We start from the raw sequence: 19,777 nt of genomic DNA, 5'->3' as shown, positions 1-19,777 counted from the left end.
TGGTGGCTGCCCTCACCCCTAGCTGCCACGAAATCGGACTCCTCTCAAAGCTAACAGCAAGTGGGCAGGCAGGGACCCAGGGCGTCCCCCAGCCATGATGATCCACCATGTTCTGCACGCTTCAATGACCCGCATCCCCCAAACCCAGAACCTGCTACTTGGGGCCCCTGAAGAGATGTGAGTGGGCTCCAGGGGGCCTGCATGGGACCCCAGCTCAGGTCACTAAGTGCAGCATGTGGTTCAGGGCAAGACGTCCCGGAAACAGCTCTACAGTGACGGTCATCCACAACACACACACAGATACGGACACACACGGAAAGACACAGACACACACACTCAGACAGCGAGGCTCTGTGGCTCCCAGCCCCTGCCCGCGAGCAGCTGCCGCATGCCGCGCAATTCCCACCCTTACACTTCGCTCGTCCCTGCTTCAGCGGGCGGACCGTGGTGAGGGCGGACCTGTGCTCATCACCATCGCAGGTTCTCAGGGGCCAGGATGACCTTACACAACTGCTGCCTCCTGAGCTGGCTTTTGAATACAACCCCTCCTGCTCCTCTGCTCAGGCCTGGGTGGCTCCCAGGGCCCAGTCTCCCAGCAGGCAGTGTGCAGGGGCCTAAGGGTTATGGAACAAAACATTTATTCTCTCTGGTTACGGTACAAATGTGGCCCTATCCACTTCCGAGTGTCATCTTCTTCTTGGACCTCAGATCATCCCCTTTCATAGAGATGCCGTCCGAGTGTAATGTCGTCCGAGAGTCCTTTTTCGAGACTCTCATGCTGTAGTTGCTGAGCACCATCTGCCGAAGGCTGTCGTGGTCCAGGGGCTGCTCCACTGTGCCAAACAGAGGACTCAGGTGAGGAGTGTGGAAAGCGAGCCCAGCACACTGCCCTCCCAGGGACAGTGGCTCTCTGCCGCATTCACGGATGCCCAAGGCGAGGAGGCCCAAGCCTGGCTTAGGGTTCCCCCACAACGCTGGAGGTTGGAGTACGAACATTCTCAGGTTCAGGGAGGGGGAGGATGGGCAGAGATGAACTTCTCAGAGATGCCCAGACAATAACCTTTTTCTCCCAGGTGAGTTTGGTTTAAACTCAAGGACTCAGGTCCACCTTGTACAGTTGTTCAGGATGTAGACTGTACAAAGGTGACCAGAGAGAGACAGATGACTTGATGGGTTGAAATCCAGCCCCCACTTGGTTGCCAAGCCATGTCTACCAAGAAGGGGCACTTTTTCCTCACGAATCTGCCCAGAGGGGTGCCTCTTCTAATTCACACATACAAACCATAAGGTCTAGTGAGCCAAGAGCCCAGTGTCTACTAAACTCCCCTGCACGGAAGTGAAAACATCTTCTGCAAGTTCCTGACCCCGTGAGGACGGCATTACCAGCACCTGTGGCCCGCCGCCCCCCCTCTTTTAGGAACTTGAAATGCCAAGGGAAGCTGTGTAAGGTGGCTCACACAGACACAGAGTTCACCCCTGCAGGTGCCAGTGGCCACGGCTCGGTCCAGCAGGTGTATGCGTGCACACATGTGTGCACACGTGTGGGCAGCGCTTGCACCGCACCCTCGGCACGCCCGCACATGCGAAATGCTGCTCAGAGAAGTGGGGCCATTTTTTCAAAAAATCCATTTTTCTCTCCAATTACTAAAGTGACTCAAGGTCACTGAAAAAGAAAATTTTAAACAATACAAAATTCGTTTAACTTAAAAACGCAAAGTTTTCTGCAAACCACCACTGAGAAATATTCGCTGTGAGTCGGCCCACGCGTCCTTTGTTCTCACACGCAGAATCCAGACACCTCCCTCCCTCCCTCTCCACTTCTTTCCCTTCCTTCCTCCTCTTTCCCCACCTCCTCCTTTCTTCCCTCTCTCAGCACAGGTCTCTCCCTTTCCCTATTATACATCAGGGTTGTGAAGGCCCGTCCTGTGCACCGTAGGGTATTTGGTGGCATCTGGGGCCACCAGCAGCCCAGGGGGGCTTCCTCCCAGGTGTGAGAACCAAAAAATATCTCTGACACCGCCAAAAGTCCCCTGAGGGGTAAATCGCCCCTGTTGGAGAACCACTGAATATGCACATGTGTATTATATACCTCTGCGCTCCTCTGAGAGGCTGCGTGGTAGTCCACCGTAAGGATGGGTGAGCCATAACTCATTTACCAGTTTCCCATGGGTGGACATTTCCGGCGTTTCCAGTTTGGGGCTGCACTGGACATTCTCTTACCTTCATCTTAGACCTCAAATAAGCTTTTCTTGAAGGACCAGTTCCCACAGGTGAAATTACAGGCCTAACAGGTATATCTCTGTCTCAGGCTTTCCATAGCTGTCACCAAACCTTCCTCCAGAAACCAGGTGGGCCCGATTGTATCCCCACCTTCAGAGAGAAGGGCTGGTTCCCGCTGTGGGGGGGGAGTGTCATGAGCTTCTGCCTCCGAAAGTTAGGAAGACCACAAGGGCCCCAGTTAAGGCTTCTGAAAGGAACCGAGACACCGCTGCCTCAGCCATGGATGGGGCTGGGCCAAGGGAGGTCAAGGGTAGAGTGAGGCTCAAAAGCATCAGGTGAGGGTGACAGATGGGATCGGAGAATCTTCATAGCCATAACCTGCCTATTTAGACATTTTGGACATTTTAAGGTTCATTTTAAATGGCCACAAAGTCATTGTGATTTTTAAAACAACATCCGGGATAACTCGACTTCAAGATCCACGGCTGGGCAACCGTGTGGTAGGCAGAAGCATCCCTAAGCAAACCATGTCACGCAGCCACGGCCAAGACGGTACCCATGGAACGGATGGGCCCATGAAGCTCATATAAAGGGGGTAACTGAGGCTCAACACTACGGACCCTCATGGACACAGGCTCCCTAAGAAGCCCAACCCAGCGACCCACGCAGATCAGGAGAGAGAGAACTCACCTTCGTCCAATTTGTCATGGTAGGGGTCAGCCCCAAGCACTGGCGGGTTGACCTTGATGGGCTCTGCGTACTTGAGGAGGGCAGAGCCGCCCCAGAAGGGGTTGACAAAGGCCAGCGGGGTCTCGGTTTCTACCCCTTCTATGTCCAGGATTCGCCTGTAGGACTCTAACAGCAGCAGGTCGTTGGTCGTCTTTTCAATGATGGCTGGGGAAAAAAAACAAAAGAACCAGGATGGCTGTCCAGAGACCTGGATCCAGTGGCGCCCCCCACTGGAGAGGAAGGGAAAGAACAGGAAGTGAGAGTCATGAGCTCCTATAAGGACAAGGGCTTTCTCTTGGGTTACACCATGCATTCATGAGTGGGCAGTACCACCCTAAGAGGGCAAATTTTGGTTCTTGAGAAGCAAGAAAAAAAACCCATGACACTGTAAGGTGTAAAATACAGAGATATAAACAGGAAAAAAATACCTATACAGTATATCAACAGCATTAAAATTTCATGAGGAGGGGCATTTAGGAAAAGAATGTCTAAAAAGGCTTCGTAGGAGGCAACAATGAAAAGCAGGTTGAGAAACACCAAAAGTTGAGAGGCACGTGCAGCCCCGTCGTAAACTATTGATCTTTCCTCAGTGTTCTCTCTGCCTCAGGCTCCCGGGCCTTTCCTCATGCCGTTCCTTCTGCCTAAAATGCCTTTACCTACACCCTTCCCTGAATAATCCCTACAGGCGTTTCAAGACTCCGGTCAAGGCTCGCCACCTGCGGGAATGTCCCTCTGACCTGCCGAGTTTGGGGAAGCTGCCCTCCTGCTGTGTTCCTTAGCTCCATGCCAGTCACCGGGTTCATTCATCCAATCATATGCTCACTCATTCATTCCGCAGATGGTTACTGGAGGCCTGCCGCGCCGGGCACTGTGCTAGAGGTTACAGGTGCAGGAAGGAAAAACAAAACGACCACAAAGATGCGGTGCTTGTCCTGACAAAGCGCGTAAGCTTCCGTGTGGACGGGGGGCGGACAGGAACACACGCTCGGCAAATCCAACTCGTCTCCCTCACTATCCAGATGCTCATTATCTGAATTCAGCAACTACTGGATTTGGATAATTAAAACAAACAAACAAACAAACAAACAACAACAACAACAAAAACTCATACTACTTGTACTGCTGCTATTCTCTCTGTAAATCAAGGACCAAAAGTCTTTGCATCTGGAACTTGCTATCACATCTCGAGAACCTCACAGATTGAGATGGTGAGAACTATTTGCACACGGAGACAAACTGGGTGAATGTTAAATGAGGGAGCTGCCGTGAGAGGGGATAATAGTAGGGGCACGGAACCAGCTTCAGACGGGGCGGGGAGGGAGGGAGGCCATGCTGGAGAGAAGACATGTAAACTGAAATCCGAGCCTTGGACGAGAATGCCAGGAACAGCCCGTGCAAAGGCCCTGGGGAGTGAATTGCGGGAAGGCTTGGAAGCATAGAGAGGAGAACGGTGCGACTGGAGGTGGTGAGCAGGGAGGGAGAGCAAGAGGAGATGAGAAGTGTAAGCAGGGGCCAGGCTCGGAAGAACCCAACAGGCTGTGGGCAGGAAAAACTGAATGCGGCGGCCTGACCGCTGTCCCACGAAGGGCCTGCTCGCCGGGCTGGCCGCAGACGGGCAGCAGGAGATGGGCTGCAAGCAGGACCCTACCACCAGCAACCAAGAGCAGCTCACTATGCCCAAACTGTGTGCACCAAAAAAAAACGTGGTTTATGCTTAACATCTGCTTTTCTTGCTGGGAGTCTGAACTGGGGTCCATGCCAGGCTGGAGGTGCCAGGGTAATCAGCCTCCAGTCAAAACCCTGGGCGCGGAGTCCCCAGTGGGCTTCCCCGGTTGACAGCACTTCGCAGGTGCTGTCAGGACTCGTTGCCGGGGGAACGAAGCACATCCTGCGTGACCCCACTGGGAGGGGACCCTTGGACCCTTGTTCCTGGTTTCCTCCAGACCTCACCCCATGCCCCTTTGCCTCTGCTGATTTTGCTCTGTATCCCTTTTCTGTAATAAATCACAGTGAGTACAACTGCGAGCTGAGTCTGTGAGCCCTTCTAGGCAATCACCGAAGCTGGCGGGAAACTCCCAAATACAGACTGGATCACTAAGACCCTTAGGCTTTATTCTAAGAGCAGCGAAGCCGTTCACACCGCATTGTAACGATCTGTAGGTGCATTCCGCCCTCTCTATTCTGAGCTCAGGGCCTGTGACAACCAAAGTGTGTTCCAGTTCACAGGCATTTGCTGCATGCCAGGCACTGGTCTGAGCACTTGTACTTCTTCCTTTCCTATTCGTATGCCTTTCATTTATTTTTCTTGCCTTGTCGCATTGGCTAGGAAAATCAATACAATACCGGGTAAGAGTGAAGAGAGCAGACATCCTTGCCTTATTCCTGATCTTAGAAAAACATTCGGTTTTCACCATTACGTATGAGGTTAGCTGTAGGTGTTTTGTAGATGCCCTTAACCAGGCTAAGAAAGTTTCCTTCCAATTCAAGTTTGTTGAGAGTTTTCATCACGAATGAATGCTGAATTGTAGTAAACCCTGCTTCTTCATCTATTGAGACGATCATAGTTTTTCTCTAAGAACTATTAATTTATTCAGTCCTCCCAGCAACCTTATAAGGTAGCTATTGGTTTCCACCTCGTTTTGTTTGTTTGTTTGTGTTTTTTTAATGAAAAACTAAAGCACAGAAAGGTTGAGAAAGTTGCCCAAAGTCACACAACTAGTAGATCAGAACCAGGATTTGGACCCAGGCAGGCTGGCATCCAGCCCACACGCTTCGCCACCAGGCTCACTACCACCAAAAGAACAAGCCCTCATGCCTGGTCACAGGAACCTCTGGCAATGGTTCCTAGGAGTTCAGAGGGCCCCAAGTGACTCACCAAAGTACTGTGGAAGGTTGGTGTTGGTGATTTTCCCCGTCTCCCCTAACTGCACCAGGATCTTGGTGGCATCACAATTTATCTTCTTAAACAGATTCTCCACCAAGCCCTTGAGATTCTCCAAGGTCTTGTTGATCTCCGTGTAGCTGTTCTCATACATATCCGCCTCCTCTGTGGTCTTCTTGAGTTTCTCCTGGTGGCAGACCCCGATTCCCACCCAGGTCAGCCAGGCTCAGACTTCCTGGGCTCAGACCACCCATGAAGACTTTCAGTGGGGAGGAGGGTTTAGGACCCTTTGGGGCTAGGGTCTCTGAACTACACGTGTTCAAATCTCAGAGAGGGTACAAGATCAATTTAACGAGCCTCAATCAACCTTGAAAAAATTAAATAGAACAGAAAGAAAGGCAGAGAAAAATACTAGTATGCATTGCAGGTAATAAGGACAAGTAATTATTTAATGCAAGTTTTGTTTTACATATGTATATGTATATGCGTCTACATGGGTACTGCATTACAGTGTTTTTTAAAAGCTGGTGGCTCTTTTTAAAAACTGTGGCCCACAGGAAGAAATAAATTTTACATTGCAGCCCAACACATATCTACCTACCTACATAAATGTGTGTCTCTATATATTACCTAATCAAATGAAATTAAAGTTTTACAAATCAATATTCTTATTTTGTATCCCAATATTTTCTATTCTGTTCTATTCTGTTGTTATTTTTAAATGCCAGTTGCGATCCAACAAATTGATTTCACCACTCACGGTTTAAACACATTGCTCTAGCCCAGTGTTTCTCAAAGTGGGGTCTCAGTCAGCTTCACCAGAGAACTTGTTAGAAATGTGAATTCTTGGGGGCAATCCAGACAGGCTAAGCCAGAGGCTCTGGGGCTGGGCCCCACAATCTGTGTTTTCACAAACCTCCAGGTGATTCGTATGTTTGATGAAGTCTGAGAAGCTCTGCAGGCCCACTGGATCGCAATCTCGGCCTCAAGTTATACCAGCAACTAATACCTGGGAGCTTTAAAATATTTGCTGCCCAGACCCCAGCCTCAGAGGTTCAGAGTTGCTGGTCTGGGGTGCAGCCTGAGCACCGGGAACTGTAAAGCCTCCAAGGTGAGTCTGGCTGGCAGCCTGGGCTGAGAATCACTGCTCTAGGTGAGTGCTCCAAAAGCCTCCTGCCTCTCTGAGTGCTCAGAATGCAGAGGGAGACTGGGCCCTGTGAAGACTGGCCCCATTCCCCTGGGCTCTGCATGCTTTGTCCCAAATAACAATCCCAAGGGGTCAGCGCCATCCACACCCTCACTTTCCAGGTAAGAAAACTGAGACTCTGAGGCACAGAGCCAGGAGAATGAAGCCAGGATTCAACCTCTCAACCAGTGCACCTGGCAGCTTCCTCTATCCCAAATACTAGAATATTCAGTTCCCAGGGCTGCATTGCCTCATATGACAGGCAAGAGCTGCCTGCCCTCTCATTCTATAGATGCATTAAAAGATCACATGATTTTTTTTTAAGGGGGAGGGGAAGGAAGGGGAGCTTGATGTGACGGTGATAACGCAGGTCCAGCACTTAGAATGTTCCAGGCACTTTACATGCACCATCTCAACCCATCCCCGCAACCGTCCCAGTCTTCGGATGAAGAATATTAAGGTCAGAGGAGAAAAGCGAACTTGGATTTAGCTCCCCTGTATCAAGGTGTCTAAGTACCGAACCTTGGGAAATTATTAGTAACAAGGTGGAAGTAACAGCCCTATGAAATACGGATGATCATTACCCTGATTTTACTGATGTTCAGAGAGGTTTAATCACTTTCTCAAAGTCGCATAGCTAGGAAGTGACTTAGATCTGAGAGTCACACCCAAGCATTTGTTCCCAGGGCCTGGTAGCTTCGCTCCTATGCAAAAACCTCTCACTAAGGGCCTGGCTCCACCACTTCCCCCGGAGGGGCAGGAGGTGGTGAACAGGTGTGTGGAAAGGGCCCAAGAACAGAGCAGATGGAAGTGGTCCTAGCAGGAACTAGGAGCTCCTTGTGAGCCCACTGCTGTTAAGGCAAATTCTCCCTTAGAGTATTTGCCTCCAGAAGTCAGGTTAAAGCTAGAGGGAAAAAAGCTGATGGAAGGACTTCAGCCAAAGGTGGGGGAGATGCCTAGGGTTTCCTGGTCAGCCTCCCCAAGCTGTCCCCGAGGTGCAAAGCAGCACCAGTCCCAAATCCGAGGAAGCATCTGGATGCCAAGTGACCCTGAGCCGAGGACAGGGGACCCCAGGCATGAGCCCGGCCTGGGGAGGGTCTCCTTGGACTTGGGTCCTGCCTGGAAAGGCTAATTCCCCATCCCAGACTCCTGGGGGAGGCCTCTCTGAGCTGCAGAGACTCAGTGTGCGGCATGTGCTCTGCTGTCCTCCAGTGGCCGGCTGGAGAATGGCACTGCCGTTGCTGTCTACCAGGCAAATGCCCAGAATGGAAATAAGCCACAGGGAAGGGAAGGGACATGACTCAGGAGCACGGTCCCTGAGAGAGGAATTATTGGATTAAAATGGGACTTTGCAGTCAACTCTGAGTTCATATCTTTGTCAGACGTTTGCTATTCATTCTCCCTTTACACCTTAATAACAAAACCCTGATTGTATTTGGGGTTGCAATGTGTCCAGCTAAAAGCTGTATTTCCAGCCCTGCTTGGCAATAGGGATGGCCAGTGAGGTACAGACATAGAAGTCATTCATTAGCTGAGACTTCAGAGGGATCTTTTAAGCTGCTGACTCTGGTAGCAAGGCCTTTTGTAAACACCTCGCCCACTTTCTTCCTACCTGGAATATATACGTTATAGCCGGACCATCGGCAGCCATACAATTATGAGGCATCCTTGGGAATGTAAGCCACACACTGAGGATGGCAAAACAGAAAGGATGAGCCTGGGTCACCGATGATATCTTGACCAGCGCTGAAGGGCCTGTCTCCAGACTCATCTCTTAACAAAGAAAATAAACTTCTATCCTGCCTAGGCCACTATTATTTTGGGTCCCTGTTATTAGCAGCTAAATACAATGCAAAGATCATACAGCTCCATGATGTTGGTCAAGGGACTTTATCTCTCTGAACCTCGGTTTCCTCATCTGCAAAATGGAGAGATCATAGCACCTACTTCATAGGGCTGTTGCAAGAATTAAATGAGATAGGACAAGCAAAGCACTTAGCTTAGTGCCTGGTATGTAGTAATTGCTCAGATGTTTGTAATTACTATTGATTGAGAACAGGCCACAGACAGGACAGGGCGGGGCAGGGGGGAGAAAAGACTGAGGCAGAGATCTGTCTGGCATTTGCCAGTCCGAGATGGATTTATAGGCACAAGAGCCTGGGTGAGGCTCATGAAGTGGAAGAGTCTTTAAAACAGACAAAGAGGCCCTGGGACAGAACTCTGCAGCAATGCCTGTGGCAGAGGCTGCCTGTGGCAAAGGGTTAGGACCTGTCAGGACATGACTCAGGCCAGTAGAGAGTCATGGGGCAGATATCTTACTCTCCCTGGGAACCAACTGACAGTCTGCCTGACAGACAGACAAACAGACACTCCTGCGACCTTCGCTCCGCACCCTGGTCTTACCTCCAGCTGTCTCAGGATAGAGCGGTTGTCCTCGTGCGACGACTTCTGCTGGGATTGCAAGAGGGTGATCTCATTCTGCTCGGGAGAGAAACAGACCATGAGGAAAAGTGGGTGTTCCCCTCCCCGCCATGCCTGAAAGCAAGCCTGTGCCTTGAGGAGTTGATGAGAATTGAAATTATCCAATTCAAAGAGCCCCAGATCCCCTGAGCCCCTCTTATGCCCCTGGAGGTTTTTTTCTGATGATTCCTAATTAAAAGGAAGGGCATGGGAGGGTGGATGGTTCATTAACTTGGAGAAATGTCTCGAATGGTGTGGTCAATAGAATTTTCTGTGACCGTAGCAATTTCTTATCCACACCGTCGAGAACTGGCCACTAGCTACATGTGAGTATTGAGTAGTGCCACTGAGGAGCTCATTTTAAAATTTTATTTAATTTAAACTTAAATCGCCACATGTGGCTAGTGGCCCCAGAGCAGGGGCTCTCAAACTCTAGCATGAATCGGAACCACCCGGAAGCTTGTGAAAACAGAATGCTGGGCCCCACTCCCAGGGGATCTAATCCAGTAGTTCTGGGTGGGACCCAAGATTGTGCGTTTCTAACAAGGTCCCGGGGGGATGCTGCCACTGCAGGTGCAGGGACCAGATCTGAGAACCCCTGGGCTGGACCACTGCATCCAGGTAGAAAAGGCACGCAGCTTCTGACTGAGCAAGTCCATCTCTAGGGATCTGTCCTATGGAAATAATAGGACAAGTGGGCAAAGGTGGCTGCTCGAGGCTGTCCATTGAATCATTATGTGTAATGGCCCCTGTTAGGAACAATCTAAATGTCTACTGATAGGGAGTCAGTTAAATCAATGATGGTCCATCCATATCATGGGGGTGAAATGGTCTCAAATAAAAATACTGTTAAAATGCAGACTCCTGGCCCATTCTCCAAGAATCTAGGTTTGTAGGTATGGGATAGAGCCTGCATTTTTTTAAGAAGCATCTTGTGATTCTATTACAGAGCATCCAGGGTCACCAGAAGCCAGTAAAAAGAACATAGATGATATTGGGAGGTACTTATGATGAATTGTTAGGGAAAAAAGTTTACAAAACAGCCTGAACTGTCTGGTATGAGCCTAGTTCTATAAATGAGTATCTAGATGTATGTGTGTGTGTGCCTGTATGTCTGTGGGGGTCCGCATGGGTGTGTGTGTGTGTGTGTGTGCACACGTGCGCGTGCAGGCACAGGCTTGAGGGGCATGCTGCTTTCATAAAGCAATGTCACCAAAATATTAAAGGGCATTAACTTGGAGTGGTGATATTTTTGGTGACTTGTAGTTTTTCTTCATATTTTTCTGCATATTTCCACAGACATGTATATAATCTTTCCAATCATAAAAAATAATCATTTTATTTTGGAAAAAATATTTAAAGGAAGTGAGCCTTCCCATCTTTAAAGGAAAAACAACCCAAGAAGGAACTCTACCAAAACGATTAATCAATGTGATCCCAGGTGATGGGATTCTTCTTGATGTGAGGTTTGTACTTACACTTTTTAGTTTCCTAAATGGGTTGGTAACCTGACTAGGTGGCGTTTCTCCTCTGCCCAGAGCTTTCTCACAGCTCCTGCTTCTCAGAGTAACTACCAAAATCTCTTCTGGAAATTCGTTCTCCCCAACTTCACAACATCCCTCCCCTCTCCGACCTCATCTTCTCCCCCTCCCTCTCTCTCTATCCACTGCAGGCACGCTAGCCGCTAGCACCTTCCTGCCTCAGGACCTTTGCACGGCTTATTCCCTCACCTACAAGTCTGATCGGACTTTAACTTCTCAATGGCCCATGGCCTCGCCCGGCTCCAGCACCCCCCTTAACCTGCTCCATTTCATTTTCTATCCACACCACTTCTTGCTTTCTAATATACTCTATCCTTTTGTATTTGTGAGGCTTGTTTATTGTTGTTTATTGTCTGTTTCTCTGTGCCAGAACAGAAGCTCCATGAGGATGGGGCTTTTTTACATTTTATTCCCTGCCACACTACCAGTGTCCAGAACAGCATCTGACACATAATAGGTGCTCAATAAATATTTGCTGGCTGAACAAAACAACAACAAAAAAAGCCACCCCATATTTTCCATTAGAATACACAACTTTACATATACTATGTAATAATCACTATGTTAAGTTTTAAAAGCATCACCCCCAAAAAATGTCAGAAGGAAAAATATCAAAATATCAACAATGACTATCTCTAGGCAATGGGATAATGGGAGATTTTAAAAATTCTTTGTGTCCTTAGGTAGTGTCCAAATTTTGTCTTCTAAGATTTTTAAAATATGAAGCCTTCTCATTGGAAATATGTGTTTTTAAGACTTAGTCAACAGAAATTTGCAGCTCTATTTAAGCCCCAAAAGGCCCACTTCTGTAACTTCAAAAAGGAGCTCGGGAGCTACCGTTCTGGTGCCAACATCATTCTACAAGTGGGGAAACTGAAGCCCGTCCCCATCACACACCCCTGTCCTGACACCAGAGACCGTCTGTGCAGCTAGGAGAGAAGGGACCATCATGGTGACTGCAGAAGGTCTAGGTCGATCCCGTCCAGGGGCCATTTCCTGGCTAGGCTTGTCTCTACTACCGCACTGGGACTAGCAATGTGCTCCTCCCCGGATCCTGCCAGCTCCCAGACCCATCATCCCTTCCAAGATCTTCCCTGCAATACTAAGAATGGCCACCAGAGGTCAGTGGCGAAGCGCCTAAACCCGAGGTTGCAAACTCAAACCCAGCTGCTCTGGTAAATGAGAGACAGGCGGGTTTACCAGAAAAGCAGCACTCAGCTTCCCTGGGGAACGTGGGCTGGAGTTGTCAGATCTGATTTTCCAAGAACCAGAAACCCAGATCTTCATGGGGAAGATTCCGATTTTTAAATGTTGGCAACTAATAAATTTCAAATTTGAGGGGTAGCAGAAACCAAGAAAAGGAAGAGTGAAGGCAGCATTCATCCAGTTTACCACCTCTGACCCTACCCTCCAGGTAGAGGTGAAGTCAGATGTTAGAATCCTAGTTGTTTTTAACTTTTTTAAAAAAATCTGAACCCTAGTTTGAGCAGAAGTGTCACAAGAAGGCAAAATGGAAGGTCCGAGGCACCCCCTCTGGTCACCCGTCCCACCTCCACCTTTCATCTGGGACTGTTCCATTATATCCGTTTAAATACTGGTGTTTCCTCATGACCTCGGTTTAAACAAAAAAAATGTTCTATAGATTTTTTTTTAAATAAAAAGTTTGGAAACTACTGCTCTAGTCCAAGTATGTCACTCTACAGATGGGGGCTGAGGCCCAGGGAGGGCGGGAATCTGGCCACCTCTCATCAGGCGCACTTGTTCCAACCCTGGCCCTCTGGCTCCGGCTGGGCCCAGCCACGGAGAGGCACCAGCTGGAGAGCACAGGGCGGAAGGAGCGTGAGGTTGGGGGGCACGTGCTCACCCCTTGGCAAGTCACGAGTTTGGCCACATCTGCCCCAGAAGGACATGCAGACAGCCTTCTCCACGGCTCTCTCCCTATTCCAGAAACTGCTCCCTCCCCGCACCGGCCCTCTCTTCTTGCTGGTCCTGCACGCTCCTGTAATTTCCTTAGGCCTTTGTAAATGACCCTTTTCAAAAATTCCCCTCATTTACTCATACGGTTGTGCCGCCTGTTTCCTGTGACCACCCAAACCGATACAACCACCTCCATTTCCGCCACTTCGCATGCCGCCGATACTGCTATCTACATTATTATTATCCATTAATAGTCTTCTTTATAGCAACTGAATTCTGTTTACTATGTTTATCATCATTTGCTCACTGTTGTTATTACTTATCACACTGAGTAATAATATTCAGGTCACGAGTTTGCTCTGCAAGCTATATTTTTCCTAATCCTCATTAAAATTAATTCGTCACTAGTAGATTAAAACGTTTTCACCAAAATCTAGTTACTCTCTACTTGCACATGGCCAGCATGCATGCCTCACATTTAGGACACAGCGACAGTACAAAAGGAAGTGGCTCCTCTCATCAGATAAACAGAGCACAGGGACCTCGGGGGGAGGAATAACGAATTCCCACAGGAGGTGACATTCATGCAGGGATAGGACTAATGGGCAGTATTTAATCAGAAGAAAAGCAGGGGTTTGTCGGGAGGAAAGCCTCGGAGGAGGAAATGTGTGGGTCAGCTGGCTGGGCCGCTGCGGAGGGTACCTTAGAGGTCATGATGGGAGCTGCGCTTGCAGTGACAGGTCGAAGTCATATTTTGAAGAGGCCTGAGTGTCACACTAGGGAGTTTAGACTCTATCCTGTGCAGACCATTTCAAGGCTGTTTATGCATGCTCAGGGGAGTAGGTAGTCTAGGTTGCCAATTAAGTTTGGGAAATCATGGGTTCAACAAAGGCAAATAGGTTTCTTACTGCAGGACTTGTCAGGGACTTTACCATGCTCATGTACATCAGGTCTCTCCAAGATGAATTGACCACCTCATCTCAATTCTGTGAAGCTAGTGATTAACAGAGCTCAGCAAGTTTTTAAGGCAAAGGGTCAGAAATAGATATTTTAGGTTTTGCAGGCCACATACGGTCTATCTTGCATATTCCTCTTTTATTTTCTTTCCTACAACACTTGAAAAAGATAAAAACCACTTAGCTCGTGGGCTATACAACAACAGGCCACAGGCCATTTTTGGCTGAGGCTATAGTTTACCAAACCCTGGATTATAAAACATGCCATGGAGTATACATGTCACTTGGGGTGAGGGGATGTGACCACCTTAAACGTATGTATGTAGGGGGAGCACTGGGGGAATACGGCACCTCCCAAACCGCTCTGGCCTTGAGGCGCTTTCTGTAGCAGGGCGTCTCGGGGAGTGTTCCGAGGAGCCCGCTGCGGGGAAGGCTGCTGTGAGCGTGGGCCAGCCTTGGGCCCAGGAAAGAAGAGCTGCCCTGACCTGGATTTTCTGCGTCTTCTTGTGCATCATCTCCATGTCGTTGTTGAGCTCCGTGACGTAGGTGAACCGAGCAAAGTTCTTCTCCTCCTTGGCCAGAAATTCCTCAATGAGCTGATTCAAGTTCCCACTCTCTGTCAGCTTCAGCAGCCGGAGGTGGGCCACCTCGTAGCTCTCAAAACTCTCACCCTTGCTCCTCTTCTTCCTGTGCTTCTTTGCCTTGAGAGCTAGGGAGAAAAAATCGGAACAGTGAGTCTGACCAGGAAGCCGCTCAGAACGGTGCCAGGGAGAGAGATGTGCTGCGGGCTGTTAACACTGTGCCTTGGGGGGCGGGGGTGGAATTGGCGAGACTTTCCCAGGAGATGGGGCAGGAGCTTCACTCCTTAGTTAGATATTTATAAGTATCTAACTGAGCACCTCCTATGTGCCAGACATTGTGCTGGGCTCTGTGGACACAAAATCTCTGCCCCACGAAGATTTTAGTGGAGGAATAAGACAAAAAGATCTAAGAGAGATATCCAAGGAAACAGGAAAAGAAATCTAATTAACATTGGGGCCTGGGCAACAGAGGAGACCCATCAGGTGCTGTGATGGGGGAGTTGGGTGGCCAGGGAAGTCTTCTCAAAGGCGGAGACATTCGAGCAGGATAAGGTCGAGGAAGCTCTGGGAACAGAGGGCCTAAGGGAGGCTCGGAACTTGGCTAATTCATGGGATTAGAACCAAGAAAGCTCTCCAAGCCTTGCTCTCTCCAGCCTGGATGGCTGCAATAGCACCAGCTCTCCTGAGTGCAGTCTTCTCTCTCTGATTTGGCCCCCACATGGCAATCAGAAGGATGTCTCAAGGCGCATCTGGCCACATCACCCCTTTACATGTTGTGACTCCCCACTGTCCATGGGATGAAGCTTCTCAGCGTGGTTTGAGACCTGGTCCCTCGTAACCCTCAGGGGTGTATACCTTCTTCCCTTTTGGCCTGCTCCTCAAACTCCGTACGGTCATTCAGCTTGAAGAGCAGGAAGGATTTGAGCTTGGTCTCGTGGTCGTAGACACGCTCCAGCTCGCGGATCTCCAGGTTGTACTGAGAGATGTCCTTCTGCTGGCGGTCCTTCATGGCCGCCATCCGAGCCATGGCTTCCAGTCTGCATGAAGCGGGCACAGAGCCTGAGGGTCTAGAGCGTCCTCCCTTCTCCCCTCTCCCCACCGTTCCAGGGGCCTTTCTGCCAATGACCATCACTTCTCTTAATCATGGAGGCGTCTGGGAGTGGAGGAACCACCTTCTTCACCTGAGTGGCAGGAGGCACCAGCTCTAGACCACCCCCAGGAATTCATTTTTCCATCATCATCACCACCATCACACACATCACCATTGTCATCATCAGCGTCATTGCTACTTATCCATTACCATGTCCCGGCCACTCCCTTATGCACATATATTATTTTATTCTTCGCTACCACCCAAATAGGTCCTACAACAATGCAGCAGTGGTGGAGCCAGGATTAAACCCGGTCTCACTGACTCCAACACGCGTGCTCTTCACAGTGTGAGTGTGACGCCAGGAGATCGCCTGGACTGAGACGCGTCTAGGACTAGAGGCAGCAGCGCCTGGAGGACACAGTGAACCTCAGCTCCACCACACCTGCCCTTCGACTAGGTCTCAGGTAAGCATATCGGCACACTAAGCCTCCACTTTCCAGTCTGTAAAATGGGGATATAACTCCCAGGGCAGTCGTGAGGGTTGAACTACTACCCAGAGCACCCAGCGTCATGCTTGGTATACATTCAGTGCTCAGAGTTGTTATGATCATGATTTAAGGGTCCTTAACACAAACATAGAGGGCCGTGGTGGCCCAGAGTACCAATTTAGTTGCTCAGCTCAGGGCTAAGAGACATTTTTGCCCCGAGGGTTTCTCCCTCAGCCCACCTCTGCTCGTAGGCCTGAGAAGACTGCTCGATGGCCATATTCATGGTCTTCTTCTGCATTGACAGGCGCCGAAGGAGCTGCTGGTAGACGTTGTCATAAGCAGCCTTCTCATACCGTAGGTCCTCGATCTCCTTCCGGAGTTTAGCGTTAGTGGTCAGCATCTTGTCAAACTGTACGGTGACCTAGGGGAGGGCTGAGCTTCAAAAATGGGCCTCAGTGCTGGGGCACTGGAGAAGCTCCCAGAAGGTGTCCAGGGGACTGGAAGGTCTTCACCCCACCGCCCACCCCAGGCCCACAGAACAGTGGTTTTAAGTGCTGGGTGAGAGGCTTGAGTTGGCCACCAACTGACGCAGTGGCCTTCATCAAGTTACTTTTCCTGGATATCAAATTTCTCAACTACTTTGATACATAACTTCTAGTTTTCAGTAATCACGGGGGAGATGGGAACAAGCTAAATGACACCATGAGGAACAACCAGTCAAATCCGGAAAGTAGAACTTTCTACAGGACAGTTGACCTGGCCTCCTTGACAAGTTGATGACATGAAAAAAGTGGAGATGGGGCTGGTTTAGAGCAGGGCTTCTCAAACCCAGCACTGCTGACATTTGGGGCTGGGCGATTCTCTGTAGTGGGGGCTGTCCCATGCTTTGTAGAATGTTTTCTTTTTCTTATTTTATTTATTTATTTATTTTAGGCGAGGCAACCCTTGGTTGACCTCACAGACTGCAAAGACCTTGTCAGCTTACAATCCCTTATTTACAATTATTACAATCCCTACAGGACCTGGTCTTCCTAGGTGGTCTCCCATCCAAGTACTAACCAGGCCCAACCCTGCTTAGCTTCTGAAATCAGATGTAGAATGTTAAAGAAGCAAAGCACTACTGAATTGACTCAGGGAGAAACAGAAAATCTAAATAGGCCTCTGACTAGAAAGCTGACCTCTACAGACCTCGTCGTTAAATCCTGCCTGTGTTCACTAATTCAGTCACTCGGTCAGCAGTGCACCACCTCCTGAGTCACCCAAGGCAACGGGTATATATTCTGCTAACAGCTCCTCAGAGGCTGGTTTTTGCTCCGTGCAAAGGGAGGCAGAGCCGTTTGCAAAGCTACAGAGAACAGTTTACGTACGAGATTCAAACGGGTTTCCAACACGTGGATCTGTTTGTGCAGTTTCCGGGGGTTATTGGCCTCCTGTATTTTTGTGAATATCTGTTTTTGGTTTACAATCTTTTTTTCCATTTGAGCAATCTGAAAGGGGGGGGGAGGAGAGAGAGAGAGAGAACCCAGCTGTGTTAACATCTGTACGGGTACAAATTCAATAGTTCACCAACTCAAGGGCACTAAAACAAAACTGCAATATTTTATCTTTTTCTATAAATTGAATTTTTATTTTTCTCTTGGATGCATGCTCAATTCAATTGGGTCTTAGCCAGTCTGGGGATAAAATGAGGCAATTTAGAGTTTTTGCTCTCACCTGTGCATGTAATTTCACTCATCCATGGGTATAAATTCCATCTTACCCTAAAGCCATGGTTTCCAGCAGAGATGGCACCGTCCCTCCCCAGGGGGCCTTCTGTAACCTCGTGGAGTGGCTTTTGGCTCTTGCAATGTTGGGACGCTAGTGGCACTTAGTGGTCAGGTCATGACATGTCACACATTCGGCAACATGTGAGACAGCACCAAACATCCAAGAATTGTCCCCCATCCCTTGCAACCGTCCAGTGCCCCTCTGGATGTTACGCAGGCGAAAAACCTCTTTACAATCTTCTGTAACCAGAATCGAACTGTCTTCTATATATAAACACGGTATTTTCCATTTGGTTCTAAAAGATACTGAATTATCTGGGAAGGTAGTCACTGTATAAATCAAGAGAATGCTCTTTGATTTGTTTGGAACTTTACGAAGAGTTGGTCACCATTTTGGAAATCATGTCACTAGCAGAACCTGGATCATGTTCTTTTAGTTGAAGATAAAACAAGGCCAAATTAGTCTGCAAGGTGGAGTTCTCAGTGACTCTGCATATAGATAACATGCTTCTGGCTACATTTTAGACCAGAGGTCTGCAAACCACAGCCTCTCGGCCAAATCCGGCCCACTGCCTGTTTGTGTGAATAAAGTTTTATTGGCACACAGTCATGCCCATTCTTTATTGTCTGTGGTCGTCTTCTTGCTACAAAGGCAGAGTAGAGTAGTTGCAATGTGGCCCACAAAGCCAAAATAGTTACTCTGTCTCTCTGCAGAAACAGTTTGCTAGCTCCATCCTAGGTAAGTCAGACCAGAAGACTCACGTATCAAAATACATAACTCCCCATTTATTTAAATAAATATTTAATAAATAATTTCAGGATAAATAACTTTATTTCTACTTTATATTATCATTAGGGCCTCAATAATTTAAAAGGAGAAGTAGGGTAAAGGATTACATCATCTATGAATTTCATTTCAGGATCGTGAAGGCACTGCGAAATATCTGCTGTCAGAACCGGGTGTTGGCGGCTGTAACCGCTGAGTGGAAAGAAGTCAGACCCAAAAAGCACGCACTAGAAGAGGCCATTTATGTGGCGTCTTACACGCAGGCAAACTGAGTCTATGATCCCAGGGGTCAGAACAGGGGTTCCCTGGAGGGTGGTTAGTGGAGGAGGACTGAGGGGACCTTCTGGGTGCTGGAATGTTCTCTGTCTTGATCTTGGTGATGGTTACATGGGTGAATAAATATGTAAAAATTCATCGAGTTGTACCTTTAAGGTGTATACTCAACTGCAGATAATCAATAATTCAGTGGAAGGAGGGAGGTGGGAAGGAAAGAAGGAAGGAAGGAAGAAAGGAAAAGGGATGGGTGTTGGGAGTGACAGGTTTAAGAGCCACCATCCTACGGGGATCCACAGATGGGCTGCGCATCTGGGAGGTCCCTTCCTGCTGGAGAGCATGGTATTCACAGATTTAAAGTTTCTGCCTGGAAACTGAGGCAAAGCCACTGGGTTTGGAGGCCAAGGTCTTTGGCAACCCTGGAAACAGAAGTTTCAGTGCAGGGGCTGCTGCGTCTACCCGTGGGAGTGGCGCTGGAGACAGCGCCTAGCCCAGAAAGCAATCCCTGCTAGACAGGGGCAAAGCTGGCAGGAACCTGGACTTGCCGCAGTGTTGTGTTTTACTTTGTTTTTGTTTGTGCTTGGTTTTCATGGATTTTGTTGTTGTTTGTTTGCTTGTTTTAAGATAAAAGAGACAAAGGAAGAGCAGGCGAGGAAGGGAACAATGAGGACAGTCACTGGTGAAGCCAGGTCTTCACGAGGGAGGGGCCTGGCAGAAACAACAGGCGCCCTCCTCTGAGGCACACAGACAGAGCGAAGAGGGGGTGAAGGGTGCAGCCTTGGGGTGCAGGAAAGGTGTGGCTGCCACGACCTTTTAAAGCAGGTGAAGCCATGCGGAGGCCACCTGAGTCAGAGGACTTCTTGCTAAGTAAAACTAGCCTAAGTGCAATGTGCTATCCA

At 48.9% G+C, this 19,777-nt stretch overlaps 1 protein-coding gene across 2 annotated transcripts in view; it reads right to left on the bottom strand.

Annotated features, from left to right (window-relative positions):
* Positions 1-49: 49 nt before the first annotated feature.
* Positions 50-19,777, bottom strand: part of CCDC63 (coiled-coil domain containing 63) — a 63,705-nt gene continuing 43,977 nt past the window's right edge. Inside the window, exons 8-15 of one of the 2 annotated variants that reach the window (XM_016149645.2) lie at positions 17,420-17,539; positions 16,292-16,473; positions 15,327-15,508; positions 14,376-14,599; positions 9,420-9,494; positions 5,825-6,017; positions 2,911-3,114; positions 50-833 (exon numbers count right to left, since the gene is read on the bottom strand). In XM_016149645.2, coding sequence (XP_016005131.2) covers positions 670-833; positions 2,911-3,114; positions 5,825-6,017; positions 9,420-9,494; positions 14,376-14,599; positions 15,327-15,508; positions 16,292-16,473; positions 17,420-17,539 — 1,344 coding nt within the window. In that variant the 3' untranslated portion in view covers positions 50-669. Of the gene's footprint in view, positions 834-2,910; positions 3,823-5,824; positions 6,018-9,419; positions 9,495-14,375; positions 14,600-15,326; positions 15,509-16,291; positions 16,474-17,419; positions 17,540-19,777 lie in introns of those variants that run through there. The other variant, XM_036221782.1, reaches the window with a different exon arrangement.

The sequence above is a fragment of the Rousettus aegyptiacus genome, unplaced genomic scaffold, assembly GCF_014176215.1.
Source record: "Rousettus aegyptiacus isolate mRouAeg1 unplaced genomic scaffold, mRouAeg1.p scaffold_m13_p_5, whole genome shotgun sequence".
Lineage (NCBI taxonomy): Eukaryota > Metazoa > Chordata > Mammalia > Chiroptera > Pteropodidae > Rousettus > Rousettus aegyptiacus.
Note: the sequence above shows the minus strand (reverse complement) of the source record. Positions and strands in the feature narration are given on the sequence as shown.